Source organism: Pelmatolapia mariae, linkage group LG10_11 (assembly GCF_036321145.2).
Source record: "Pelmatolapia mariae isolate MD_Pm_ZW linkage group LG10_11, Pm_UMD_F_2, whole genome shotgun sequence".
Classification (NCBI taxonomy): domain Eukaryota; kingdom Metazoa; phylum Chordata; class Actinopteri; order Cichliformes; family Cichlidae; genus Pelmatolapia; species Pelmatolapia mariae.
The window spans coordinates 43,593,553-43,606,857 of NC_086236.1; the positions used below are offsets into that span (position 1 = coordinate 43,593,553).

The 13,305-nt window shown below is 44.0% G+C and overlaps 1 protein-coding gene across 4 annotated transcripts in view; it reads left to right on the forward strand.

Moving 5' to 3' along the window:
- Positions 1–13,305, forward strand: part of ptprub (protein tyrosine phosphatase receptor type Ub) — a 198,781-nt gene that overhangs the window by 120,966 nt on the left and 64,510 nt on the right. For all 4 annotated transcript variants that reach the window (XM_063486533.1, XM_063486534.1, XM_063486535.1 and 1 more), the window contains exons 6-8: positions 2,739–2,913; positions 5,583–5,876; positions 11,058–11,375. In XM_063486533.1, the coding sequence (XP_063342603.1) occupies positions 2,739–2,913; positions 5,583–5,876; positions 11,058–11,375 (787 nt within the window). The remainder of the gene's footprint in view (positions 1–2,738; positions 2,914–5,582; positions 5,877–11,057; positions 11,376–13,305) is intronic.

A 13,305-nucleotide genomic window follows, 5' to 3' on the forward strand; every position in this document is an offset into this window, starting at 1 on the left:
CAGACAAATGTGTGTGTGTGTGTGAGATCATTTGTGATGAAACATACTTGAAAATGTGGGTCACACTCCAACCATGCCCCCCCAAGAGCTAGAGGCAGACAGGGAAAGACCCTGGAGGTCCCGGATGGAGCTTCCACAGCCAAGGGCAAGAGTGCCAGAGGACCAGAGGCAGCGGCCGGCCATCCCAGCCAAGCTAAGGATGGGGCCCCAGACTCCGGGCCCCCGAGAACCGCTTGACACCCAGTGGAGCCTCCACCGTGCAAGGGAGAGGCCCACCCTTAATAGCAATGTGGGGATCAATGCTCAGTGAGCCCCAGACCCAGGCCTAGCCCTACACACACAGAAGCTGCACATAGACACACATGCACATACACCCCACCCTCTGAAGTGCAGACAGATTGGTGCCTCTCAGAGCCAGCAGCGGCCATTTCTGCATTTTCGCGCCTCTTCATGCCATGATTCAAGTATTATCTGTGCTAGAGTGATTAAACTTTGATGCATTAAAGTCCATCTGTCTCCCGATTGTAACTGTTGAACGGTTAAATGTTTTGCTTCAATAACATTGCACGCTAAGGACAGATGAAGTCGAAGATGGGCTCCATTAGGGCACGACGCTCATGACATATATTACCCCCATAATCACTATTATTTTAACAAGATTTCATTTGTTTTCATTAAAGCACGTCTGATCGTAATATTGCATGATTAAATCAGTGAGATGGTCCTGCCATTCTAATGAAATTGTACACAACTGGACGATTCTTCTTTTTAATCACACAGCTCTAACTAGAAGTGACCCAGATAGCAATAATTTGTGTATTGCTACATTATTAGCTTTGTGTTCCAGGAGTTCACCGTGCAGTAACTGTGGGGGCAACCATAAAGGTTGTTAGTGTGTGTGTGTGTGTGTCCCGTGCTAATAGGGAAGGCTGGATGTTGTGTGTGCAAGGGTGTTTATAATAAAAAACATCAGTGTATGAAACATAATGAACCCGTACTTAAAAGACAAAGTAAACAAAGTACCAAAACAAGGGAGCAGAGGCAAATAGAAGGCAGGAAAACTAAAAGAAGGCAAAGACTCCTTATACACCTAAACTCACCAGCTGCTTTATTAGGTATGCTTGGTCAGCTTCTTGTTACTTGAATGGGATTTTGAATGTGCCAGTCTGGCACCATTTGCTGGTTGTTTGGCTGGTCTGAATATTTCAGAAACTGCTGACCTCTGTTGATGTCAGAGAAGAATGCCCAGACTGCGTGATGGGAGGACAACAGCAACTCAAAATAACAGCTTCTTACAACCAAGATATGCAGAAGAGCATCTCTGAATGTCTCTGAATATGTTAAACGGGGTACAGCAACAGAAGACTACTGTGGGTGTGACTCCTGTCAATTCAGAACAGGAAACTGAGACTGCAATTTGCACACGTTTAAATTGAACAATGGAAAACTGGAAAAACACTAACTGGTTGGATGTGTGGAGCAACATTCAGATGGTAGGGTCAGAATCTGGTATAAGCAACATGAATGCATGGATCCATCTTGCTTCGTATCAATTGTTCAGACTGGTGGTGGTGTAATAGTATCAGGGATATTTTCCTGGCACACTTTGAGCTCCTTCGTACTAAGTGATTTTCATTTAAACACGATAACCTGAGTATTATTACTGACCTTTTATGACTACAGTGTACTGATCTTTGGATGGCTGTTTCCAGCAGGTTAACGCACAGTGATACAAAGCTAATATCATCTCAAACTGGTTTTTTAAACATGACAATGAGTTCACTGTACTCAAATGGCCTCCACAGTCACCAGATCTCAATCTAGGGCGTGGTGCAACAGGAGATTCTCAACTTGGATGTGCAGCTGACAAATCTGCAGAAGCTGTGTGATGCTATTTTGCATTAATATGGACCCAAATCTCTGAGGAGTGTTTTCAGAAGCTTATGTTACTGGTGCCACAGTGAATTAAGTCAGAAAAAAACAGCAAAAGTTGCAGAGTATACCTAATGAAGTGTCTGGTGATGGTATATGCTATAACATTACAGGCAAACATACAGAGCTATTCTGGGATTCCGCGTGGATATGACACAAACATGCTCTGTAATACTAATACTGTCAACGTAAAGCATACAACTCCATGCAGATTGAACATCTGCATATTTTTCATGCCTTTAAATATTAATAATAATATTTGCTAAAAATCTGTTTTAATTAGTGAGTCAGTCAGCGAGGTCTTCCATCAGCTAAAGGGACACTCCACTAATTTTACAACTGAAGGTCAGTTTCCAGTCATGGCGAGGGCTACTCAGTATGTGACAGCCGTTGTCTTCTGCCGTCCTTCAGGCCTTCATTACAAACTGGGACACTGAGTTTGAAAGATGTCGAGGGTGTAATGGAGAGACTTTATCATGTTGCATTATCCCATGCCAAAGATCTTGGGTGTTGACAACTTGACTCATGCTAAAGAGCAACAGTGAGGACATCTCAGCCTTTAATGCCTGTCTTTTTTTTGCATAGCTCTAGATTTTAAAGACTTGGACTACCTCGTTCAGAATTATTATGCATTGGTATTTTGTGAATTTCTCACACTACTACAGAAACATCTACACTTATGTGTGTGTGGGTGTAAAAGTCTGTGTTATTGTGCTTTATAAGATGATTTATATCTGTGTGTGTGTGAGAGGGACAGGTCATGGCCTATCCTGGTTTCTCTGACCATGTCCTTTTCTGCTTTCCAGAGACACAATGGGGACATTTTAACAATGGCGTCAGTCAAGCACCTGAGCCATCGGCGCTTTGTGGTGTCCTTCCAGCTCGACAGCGTCCAGCGAACTGATCAAGACCTTTACCGCTGCGTCACTCAGTCCCCCAGAGGCTCCGGAGTCTCAAACTTTGCTGAACTCGTTGTCAAAGGTAAACACCCTTTTCCTTTTTCTCTGACTGTTATTATTGTTTTCTTTTAGCCTTCATTCTCCATCATCCCAGCCGTTATGATTTCCTGCTTTTCTTGGACACAGTACAGTACTGCGTGTGATTGAAAGAAGAATTAAAAAGGAAACAGATACCCACAGGATATCATTTGTGCATGACTGCGAACGTCTCGCGCATTTATTTCTAATTTATTTCCAGAGAAATTTCTTATTCACAACTTGTATGCTACAGCGACTCACTTGAAGGCTTTTTAAGTGATATCCACAGTCTCCCTGGCATGTGCGGCATCCTGAGCTGTAGTTGCCAGATAGACTGCCATACTGAGCTCTTCAGCTCTCTGTCAGAAAGCTGTTCACTTGCCTGGGACTCCTGCAGCCCTTGTCATATCATGTAGCGCAGATGGTGACCTCACTACCATTACTCACTCCAACCCCACCGCCTGACACCACCGCTTTGACAGCATAGTAATGACATGGCTTGCGGGATGGTTTGCTGGCATAACAAACCCGTGCCCTCAGCAAAGTAAAGATGAGAAAGGAAAATAAGGATGTAAGGGATTCTCAATCCCCTTGTCCTCTACTGTATGCTCTTGTTATTACTTTTTTAAAGACAGAATGGAGCGCAAATGAGAGTGAGGACAAGCCCAAAAGGAGTTTTTAAGCCAAGCTAGCAGAGTGGCTCTGTGGATATCAGTGTCTGTCGCTTGGCTGGCTGATAGATTGGTGCAGTCCACCACTTTGGTGGACAACCGTTGGATGGGCTGCTGTGAATTTTTAGCCAACAGTTATGATCCCACCATGAGGAAGCCCCCTGCTTTTGTAGGGTTTTTTTTTAAGTGCTGGGCACATACATGAGATTGTTTTTTTTATGCTTATTTTTGAAAATGTATTCACACTTCCCTCAGACTGAAAAACCTGGACATCAAAATGTGAAGACTTTTCCTCCAGCACCATAATCTCAAACCATCCATCAACGTCAGCTGTATTTACTGCTAATTAGTGAATGTTAGGATGCTCACATGCTTAAATTACATTGTGAACATGGCACATATGAGCTTTGTAATGTCTCGCTTCCATAGTCCTTTTACTGATAAGACAACGTGGGTTGATTTTAGTGTCGTGATAGACTGATTGCTGCAAAAAGGAGCCCCCTTTGTTAGAACGTTAACCAGCGGGTGCCAGAAAACCAGGACACGGCGAATGTACTTGACAGATGGCTGTGATTTGCTCACGCTCTCAGTAAATAAGTGTCATTGTGTCTTTGTGGTTGATGCTTTCCTTATTTTGTTATAATCAGGACAAAGATGTTCTTTCTGGCAAGGCTGCACTACCAGTAAATGCGATGGCCAGTTAAGTTATTCTCATGTCAGCTGCCTGAAACTCCATAACTGGCTGTGCTCTTCGCTGACTTAACAAGGCTTTCATAAATCCCTTTTCCCCTCTGCTCTGCTAAAAAGAGCCTAATCATCCCCTTAATGAGTTGGATCTACTCGTTTATATAATGCAGAAAGAATGCGAGAACCATAGTAAAGCCCTTCTACTGCTCCACGGAGGGCTCAGAGATAGCTACATGATTAATAAAACATTTTTACCTTGTCCGTATGTCTCGGGCTATTGTTGTGGGCCCTGAGTTTATATGTGCACATATATTCTGTCCTAAGCATATTTGAAAATGCACTGGCAGAAACATAAATGTTGGACCGATGAGGAATCCCACATTAAACAGACAGTAGCACTGAGAGCTTGGTTTGTTTTCATGGAAGAGACAACTATTAATGAACTGGGGGGGGGGATATGATAAATTAGCAGATAAAATTGAATCTACTTAAAGTGTGAAAGGGGTAGGTGAGATGCTTTGAAGGTAATCCCACTGGCTGTTTGCCTGTTTGCTCAAATGTGGCCTTTTATTATGGATGCATTCATTGACAGTTAAAGGATGAGCTGCTGCAGGCACAAAGAAGCAATACAGAGTAGAGGTGAAGTTGTCGAAAAACCCACAGAGAGGAGGGCCATAAAAGACAGAGGCAGGGATGAAGGATTAGTCACAGCCACAGATCTAACTCTGATCTTTTCTCATGCTTTGTCCACATTTCTTTTGGGTTTCCCATCCCTCACTCTCATGGTTGCCTGTGTAAGTGTTTAGCGGCTTGGATCTGCCAGAAAGTGACGTGGGCAGTGGTATTAATTCTCGGTTTGCCAGGCTTTACCAGCAGTAATGCATTCAGCTCTTTCATCGTGGTGGCCAGCTGTCTGAGAAGTTGGAGAAAAACACGCACAGCAATTATTGCCTGAGTTACAGAGAATGTCACGTTCAATGCGATGCATGCACAGCTGTTTTTTGCATTCACCCCTTTGCTAAAAAATGTATGCAAGGCTCTGAACGCCCCGTTAATAGGTATGACTAATCTGCTATTTGAACATAGTTTGACCTGCTCACATCCTGCAGTCTCTGGAGACTCATTTAAGTCTCAGTGGGCTTTAACATAGCCAGAAATCTATTTGCATACGACTGATTAGTAAAATTAATAGCACAACTTTACCACCCTAGATTGTGCAGCAGTGCTGCCGGCCTGCCAGGAAGTGCTTTTATCAATACCAATGTGTTCTTAACCAGGAAAACGAGAAAACACTGCTTTTCATTTTCTCCGACAGTACCCCCATCCCCCATTGCGCCGCCTCAGCTTCTGCGTGCCGGCTCCACTTACCTGATCATCCAGCTCAACACCAACTCTATCCTGGGAGATGGCCCTATTATCAGGAAGGAGATTGAGTACCGTGCCAGCCAGTCTCCATGGTCAGAGGTGCATGGAGTCAACATGGTCACCTATAAGCTGTGGCACCTGGATCCAGACACAGAGTATCACATCAGCGTGCTGCTGACTCGACCGGGAGAGGGCGGAACCGGCCCTCCGGGACCTCCTCTCGTGAGCAGGACCAAGTGTGCAGGTGACTAATAATTGTTCCCAAACTCTTTGGTTCATAACAGCTTCATAAAAATGTGATTTTATACTGTATATATTCTCTCTTTTAACACAGGAAGTGTGTTTTCTTTTAAGGATTTAAAGAAGATTAATGGAGTAAATGTACCAAACGATGACATAAAGAGCTAAACACATTCTTGAGTAGTGTATCATCCATACTGCACGGTAGTCTCTGGAGATTCCTTGTAAGCAGACAAAAATTAGAATTACGTTGCTGCTAATCACCCAAAATTCATTTTGCATATCCCTGATATGCACACACATGATTGTGCTTCCCTTCTTGCAAAGCTCCAGCCTCGGTTTACGTGTTTACTATTAAGCAGTACAAGTCCTTTCTGCTTGTGCCGGCTCGTTGATATTTTCCATGGCCCGCTACCTGTCACGCCACCTCACGTCGACGTGCAGACAATAAGAAGAAGCCCCACTCGAAAGCTCCACGGGGAAGCTTTAATTTGAATAACAGATGAATGTCTGCCTTATCGTTAACATCTTGTTTATGCCAGTGTGCAGCTCTAAATCTTGTATGCTGTCATGTGTGAAGAGACGATGACAGTCTTGTCAGCTGTTTCCTGTTTGGAGTTGTTACAAAAGTGAGAACATTTCTTTTTTTAAACATCTTTTTTTGGGGGGGGGGTTGATATTGCGTGGAAATAGCTCACCAAACAACACGTTGTGTTTCTGAAAAACCTCAGAGGAATCTGCATTATTTAGGCAATGCAGTACCCCCGAGCAAACCATATGAGAATAAAGTACGTTGAACACTAATAAACCGTAAATCGCGAGGCAGCTCTCATCCTCTACTTTAGCTCAACTCAGTGAATTTCTAAATCAGATAGGCTTATACTTTTAATTTCGGCTAAGATAATACCTATAGATATGGCCCCTTCTTATGATGAAGCTGTTCTAATAAAGACCCTCAGCTCATTGTACTGATGCCCAACAGCCACACACTGTAACTTAAAAGAAGCTTACAATATAAGACTGCGCTGGTCACGATAATCTGCTAAAATTCAATCAGTGAGGAGCTGATAGACAAGTTCTGACTCAGTCGCTGCATATACTGCACTTATCTCATAAGAAAGGCATATTTGTTATCACTGGTGTTCTCTGAACTCTGTAGCCGAGGAGACTGAAAGGGACTTTATTTGCTGCCAGCATGGCAATATTGCTTTGACGGTTATTTAAAAGATAACAGCTGGCTGACTGCAGTAGCTAGTCTAAAAAAGGGCTTCTTTGGTATCTACTGGAGAAGACAGAAATTTTATTTGGCTAGTGTAACAAATGGACAAGAATCAGCAGGTGAAAGATTTTCTTCATTTGTCAGAAAACAGTGAAAAACGCTGATTTTTTGGCTAATAATAACTCAAAAATGTTGATTTCTGCCTTCTGTAATTTAAAAAGAGACAGTTCATTATCATTTTTGACTCATACTTTATTCAGACTAACACTTAACAATTCCCCAAATCATCATTTTTTCTGGTCCATTTTAAGGTTTTGTTCTGATCAAGCCTTTTTATTGTTTTGGTTCATTTTGTCCTGCTCGCGTTTCCCGTCTCTGTCGTTTGTCACTGTTCAGACACAGAACACCCAGGAGAAGAGCAGGGCCCCATAACCGTGCTTGGTTTTAAATATACATACAACAAACTGTGTTAATGCAGATGCACACACAGAAGCTGCAGGTAGTCATTACCGCTGCCTGAATCTGCAATGTGTGCGATGTAGTCACAGACACACAAAATGGAGAGCTTTGTGTTACCCAAAGGCAGTCTGTAGATTCACGTCTTCCATGGTCATCACTCTTCTCTATGCCCAACGGTCTCTCCCTGCCACACACCATCCCTCACATATCTTCCTACCCTGCTCCACTAGAGCCTCCCTGGCCTCCTCTCCAATGACATATTAAAGCTACTCTCCTCTCCCAACAGCCAGAGACACCCCTCATTCATCAGGCGCCGTGAGTGAGCTCTCTGCCCTCCTTCGCCTACCCCCGCACACCGCTCCGCAACAACAAGAGAGAGAGAAAATTCCCAATAAAAAAAAAGAAAAAAGGTTGATAGCAAGAAGAAGTAGAGTAGAGGGAAGGGGAAGGCGATGGCGGTGGAGTCGGGGTAGTTTTTCAAAGTGAGAGTAAAAATGAAAGCGAACGTGCGAGAGGTGAAGCGAGAGCGGAATCATAACGTACGGAAATTGCTTTCACAGTTGCTGCTATCGGTGTTTGTGAAAGTCACTAAACTCTGCCTTTAATGATGTATTTACATTTCAACCACTGTGACATTAGGTTGTTCAGCCATGTGTGGGATAAGTAATACTGCTGTGTTTGCTGAGCTGTTAAACAGGGCATTTAGATGCAGCACTAGTTCAACACAGAGGAAGTGTAGGTGAAATTAATTTGGCCCATCAGTGTATCTTGTACATATATATACGTGTGTGTCTGTGTGTGTTGTGGGGGCTTTATTTGATTGGCTTTTGCATGACACAAATCAGTGTTTACAGTTCTGACACGTGTGTATTTTGATATACATTTCAAAACTATGAATCTCCTCCTGGTGCGTCTCACATTCTTGACCCTTCAGTAGCTCTAATAACCGGTTCCCCTGACCCAAACCTTCAAACCATCTGGTCCACACCACCCCTGCTCACCCTGCATGCTTTTGCTGAATCCTGAATACAGACAGACACACATGCACTCGCTGCTGGCCCGATTACATTTAAGTATGAGAAAATAGATCGGCGGGGTTGCTGTTGTTGTTGTGGTTTGGTTTCGGGGAAGGTTGTAATTATCCGGTGAACAGAAGGGATATTTTGGACCCTCTTTTGCATTTAGGAGGAAAGTGAATTTCCTCTCGCGAAGCCGTGTCTCACCACCGTGACTAATCCCACTCTTTCATGGTGAAGCATGTTGGCTAGCCGGCTGCGCTGTGCACATATACATCCTCGTGGTGGCGAGCCATCCTAGCGCCGCTGCTGTAAAACTAATGGCCGTGAATGTGAACACGGTCTCCACCTGGCTCCGATGGTCATCCAGGTGTGCCTGATGAGCCATTGCTGTGATTATCAGCACGGTGCATTAGCACAGCTTGAAGCCCCTCAAGTAAACCACAGAGGAGAGGCGAGCGTTTGTACTGCAGGTGGTCCCCAAACTATGCTAATGGGCTTCCACCTGCTGCTGGGTCACTGAACCTTCTGGAAAGCCCCTGCCCGTGATGCTTTTGGTCTGTTAGAGGGAGCCAATGCTGGAGCCCGACTAAAATTAGGCACATTAGGAACACAAGTGCTTTGCCTTACTTGGCATGTCGTTTATCATGTCTTCCATTCAGAGGCAGAATTCCCTATATGGGCAGATTTGGATTTCTGTGTACCAGGGTGTGAGTGAATGTCTGTATAACACAATCTATACTGCTGCTGTCCCATGCCACAATTTTAGAGGAAGTAATAAACCAGAACCAATCACATCTTCTCTAACTTCCAATCTCCGTTGATCACCACGGTGCTGTGCGCTTTCGTCCATGTTGGGACGGCTGCAGTTTTCATGCCACGGGGTGCCAGGGAATGGGTGCCCGTGGCATACAGACAAATAAGACGAGGCTAGGGGAAGGGGCTGGCACAAATGTCCACTTTGAGAAAACCCATAATGAGCACACTGTGGCCGCTTTGGTGGCGCTTTCATCAACTCAGCAGTTAAATGCCTCTCTTTATTTAGCTCTCAGACTGTGCAGACTGTCAACTGCACCATTAAGACAATCCTCAGTCACACTGAACAATGGTACATTAACATTTCTTACTGGGTGCAGTCTACTACGGTACGATTACCGTGCCTACCCATTTATCTACCGTCACATTAGTCTGGATGAGGTTCAGATCAATGCTCTGTTCATATTTCCATCTACCCTGAGATGCCAGATAGCAAATTAAAAGAGAAAGTTGGTGATTGCAGAGACCTTTAGTATAGATTGGAACTGTCATAAAATCTCCACTGCTCTAGCTAAGTGTCTCAGACAGTCTGGAATATATATACACATGTAAATATATATATATATATATTTACATATATATGTGTGTGTGTGTGTGTGTGTGTGTGTGTGTGTGTGTGTGTGTATGTACATGTGTATGTGATGTCTGTTTGTGTGCCTGTGTGTCCTTGCACAAGTACAGAGCACCTTTCGAATCCATTTTCTCAGATAATACTTGTCTTAATGCATTAGCCCCTGCTCAGTGATGCATTAGCCACTTTATTTAAGTTCTCTGCACTAATCTGTGCTGCAGCGAGAATCCCTCTGAGTGTGCAAGTCAGCGAGGGAATGAAGACCTTGGCCAGTAACCTCAAACTCCACTGATCTCTTGCTGTACCCGATATCTTTGCTGTCATTCCCTGCCTCCCTGGCCCATTACTCATCATGCCCTATTAAAAGAATAAAGCCATACAATGCATTATGTAGCATATTGCTTGACAAAAACGGCATTGATTGTGTTAATAATTTCCACTGATAAATACCTCCATTGATACGGAGGATGTCCTTGGCTTAACTTGGCCTTGCTCCAGTTTCGGACGTCCTCCCGAACACTGGCCGGTCTGTGCCTCTGGGCATAGAGGCTCTCTGTATCTTTCAGTGAGCAAATAAATTCAAGGGGAATATCACAGACGCAGCTGTTGTTCTTTTAGTACGAGTTAGAGAAAGTCGGGGTTAACCCGCCAGTGACCAGAATTAACTCGGTGCCTTCTAAAAATATGGACCGGACCACTGCGATGACCCGTCAGTAACACTGACCAGCGGAAGTGAATGCTCTTGTGTTTTTTGTATGTGGATTAAACCTCAGGGCGAAGGAGTGAAACTACTGCATGGCCACTTTGCTCTGCGGTAGGGGAAAGGGAGGAGACTGGTGGGAGTGCAACAGCAACCCGCGGCCTGTCCGATTAATTAGCGCAATTGGTGTGAGTTCCTGTTCTGCCATCGGGGATGTGGGTGTGTTGTGCTGGCAGCAAAATGACCTCTACATTGTGGCAGGGCAGTATGGTGGCACGTAGATGAGGAACAGTTTGAATGCAGGCTATTTGCTGGATGTTCTGTCAAAAATCCAATATTTCACAATAAAAGCTTACCTGTGTCTTGTCCGTATCTCTCATATCCTTTTCCTCAATCTCTCACAGAGCCCATGCGTGCATTACGGGGACTCGCCGCCACAGATATCCAGCCCAGGCAGTTGTCCCTGCAGTGGGAGAATTTGGCGTTCAACCTGACACGCTGCCACACCTACTCAGTGTCCCTGTGCTACCGCTACACCATGGCGGGAGGAGGCGGCGGCCACAACACCACCGTACGCGAGTGCCTTGCAGTGGAACACAATGCCTCACGCTTCACGCTGCGTGATCTGCCACCCTACCATGCCATCCATGTCCGCCTGTCACTGGCAAATCCAGAGGGGAAGAAAGAGGGCAGAGAGGTCACCTTTCAGACGGAGGAGGACAGTAAGTCCCAGAAGGAAATTACAGAAAAGACAGTAGATAGATGGTAAAAGACGGAGCGCAGAGAAACTAAAACCGAATACATCCACTTGATGAATGCTACACATTCAAGGTTCACTACCAGTTTATTAGATCTGATAATGATAAAGCAGCCAAGTGCAACATTAATATCTGATCCCATGTTGATTAAAGTTCTAATGATTTCAGTGAAACTGTTTCATAGTGGCGGATGTAGTTTATGTGTTGCTGTTGAACTCGTTGTTTCCTACTAGCAGGCGTTTCTGTTTATTATCTTTTCCACCTCATTTAAATCAATGAAGGGAGGCTAAATAACAGAATCACCTTGCTTTATATTGCAGTACAACTGAGAGAAACAAAAAGCTGAGAGCTTCCGAGATTAAAATAAAAAATCCAATCAACAGCTTTCCGAAACACTTTTCTTCAAAAGCACTGTAACCTTGATGAAGGTGAGAATATTGTAGGACTGTTGCTTTAAAACGCTGTAACATTAGCAAGGTGTACTAATATTAGAGCAGCTGGGAAAAGTCTTAAAGCTGCTCTCGCTCCTTAACAGCCAAAGACACCCGTCATTCATCAGGCCTTCATATTATAAATGTTATTTTCTTAAAAAAAAACAAACAAACAGAAACCCTCCACTCTCCAATTATCACAAAGTACAAGTTCCAATAATATGTGGTTCCCACTAAATGTTGGCAGTCCAACGTTTTATTGCCTTAAAGCATTTGCTCAGTTTGTCACATGCTAAACTGCGGTCTGGGGTTAGCTCACTGTATGCTCTCATAATAAGTGCAGGCTTACCATATTGAAACTGTCCTATGTTATAATTTTGTGGACATACACCACCTCACTAGGATTGTGTCGTCCCACTTTTGCTTGCAAAAAAGCCCTGAGCTATTGAGGCATGGACTTCACCAGACCCCTAAGATGTGCTGGTGTATCTGGCACCAAGATGTTAGCAACAGAACCTTTAAGTCCTGTAAATTGTAAGATGAAGCCTCCATGGACTTGTTAGACTTGTTTGTCGAGCACATCCCACAGATGCTTGATTGGATTGAGATTTCGAGGGGAATTTAGAGGCTAAATCTACACCTCAAACTTGTTGTGCTCCTGAACCATTTTAGCTTTTATGGCAGGGCGCACTACCCTGCTGAAAGAGGCCACAGCCATCAGGGAATACCGTTTCAGTGCTTAGGTATTGATATATGTCAATGTACCATCCACATGGATGACAGGAACCAAGGTTTCCAAGTAGAAAGCATCACACTGCCTCCGGTGGCTGGTCTTCCTCCCATAGTGTCCAACTCCAGGCCTCAAGGGCCGCTGTCCTATAGGTTTTAGATGTGTCCTTGATCCAACATGGCTGATTTAAATGGCTAAATTACCTCCTCAACATGTCTTCAAGGGCTGTATCCCAATTCAGGGTCTGCAGCCTTAAAGTACGCAGCCCCAACGGTCCTCAAGGGCCGTGTACTCAAAGACCGCTAAGGCCGGAAGTGCGAGGCTTGTGAAATGGGACGGTCTAGCCTCCGTAGCGCTGCCCAGGTTGCCTAGCAACCATAACACCAACCGCTGGAAACGTTTCATACAGCTTTGTTTGACAGAAATGAAGGAGAACATATTTTGTTCGTGTGTTTGTTTCTACACGAGCTTTGTGTGATTTAATAAGTATCTGAGGCTGAGACCACAGGACTGTAAAACATGATTGTTGGCCTTCATTTCTGTACTGAACAGTCATTTAAGATTAGCTAGTAAATAACAATTAGCTAATGTTGTTCATGAGACTAAAGTCAGTGTAAATATGATATGGCCAATATTATAGTTATTATATTAATCATAAGTTATTACAGCAGTGAGTTTGAACTCTCAAATCAAATCACTACTATTGTCACATCACATGTGCAGGTACACTTGT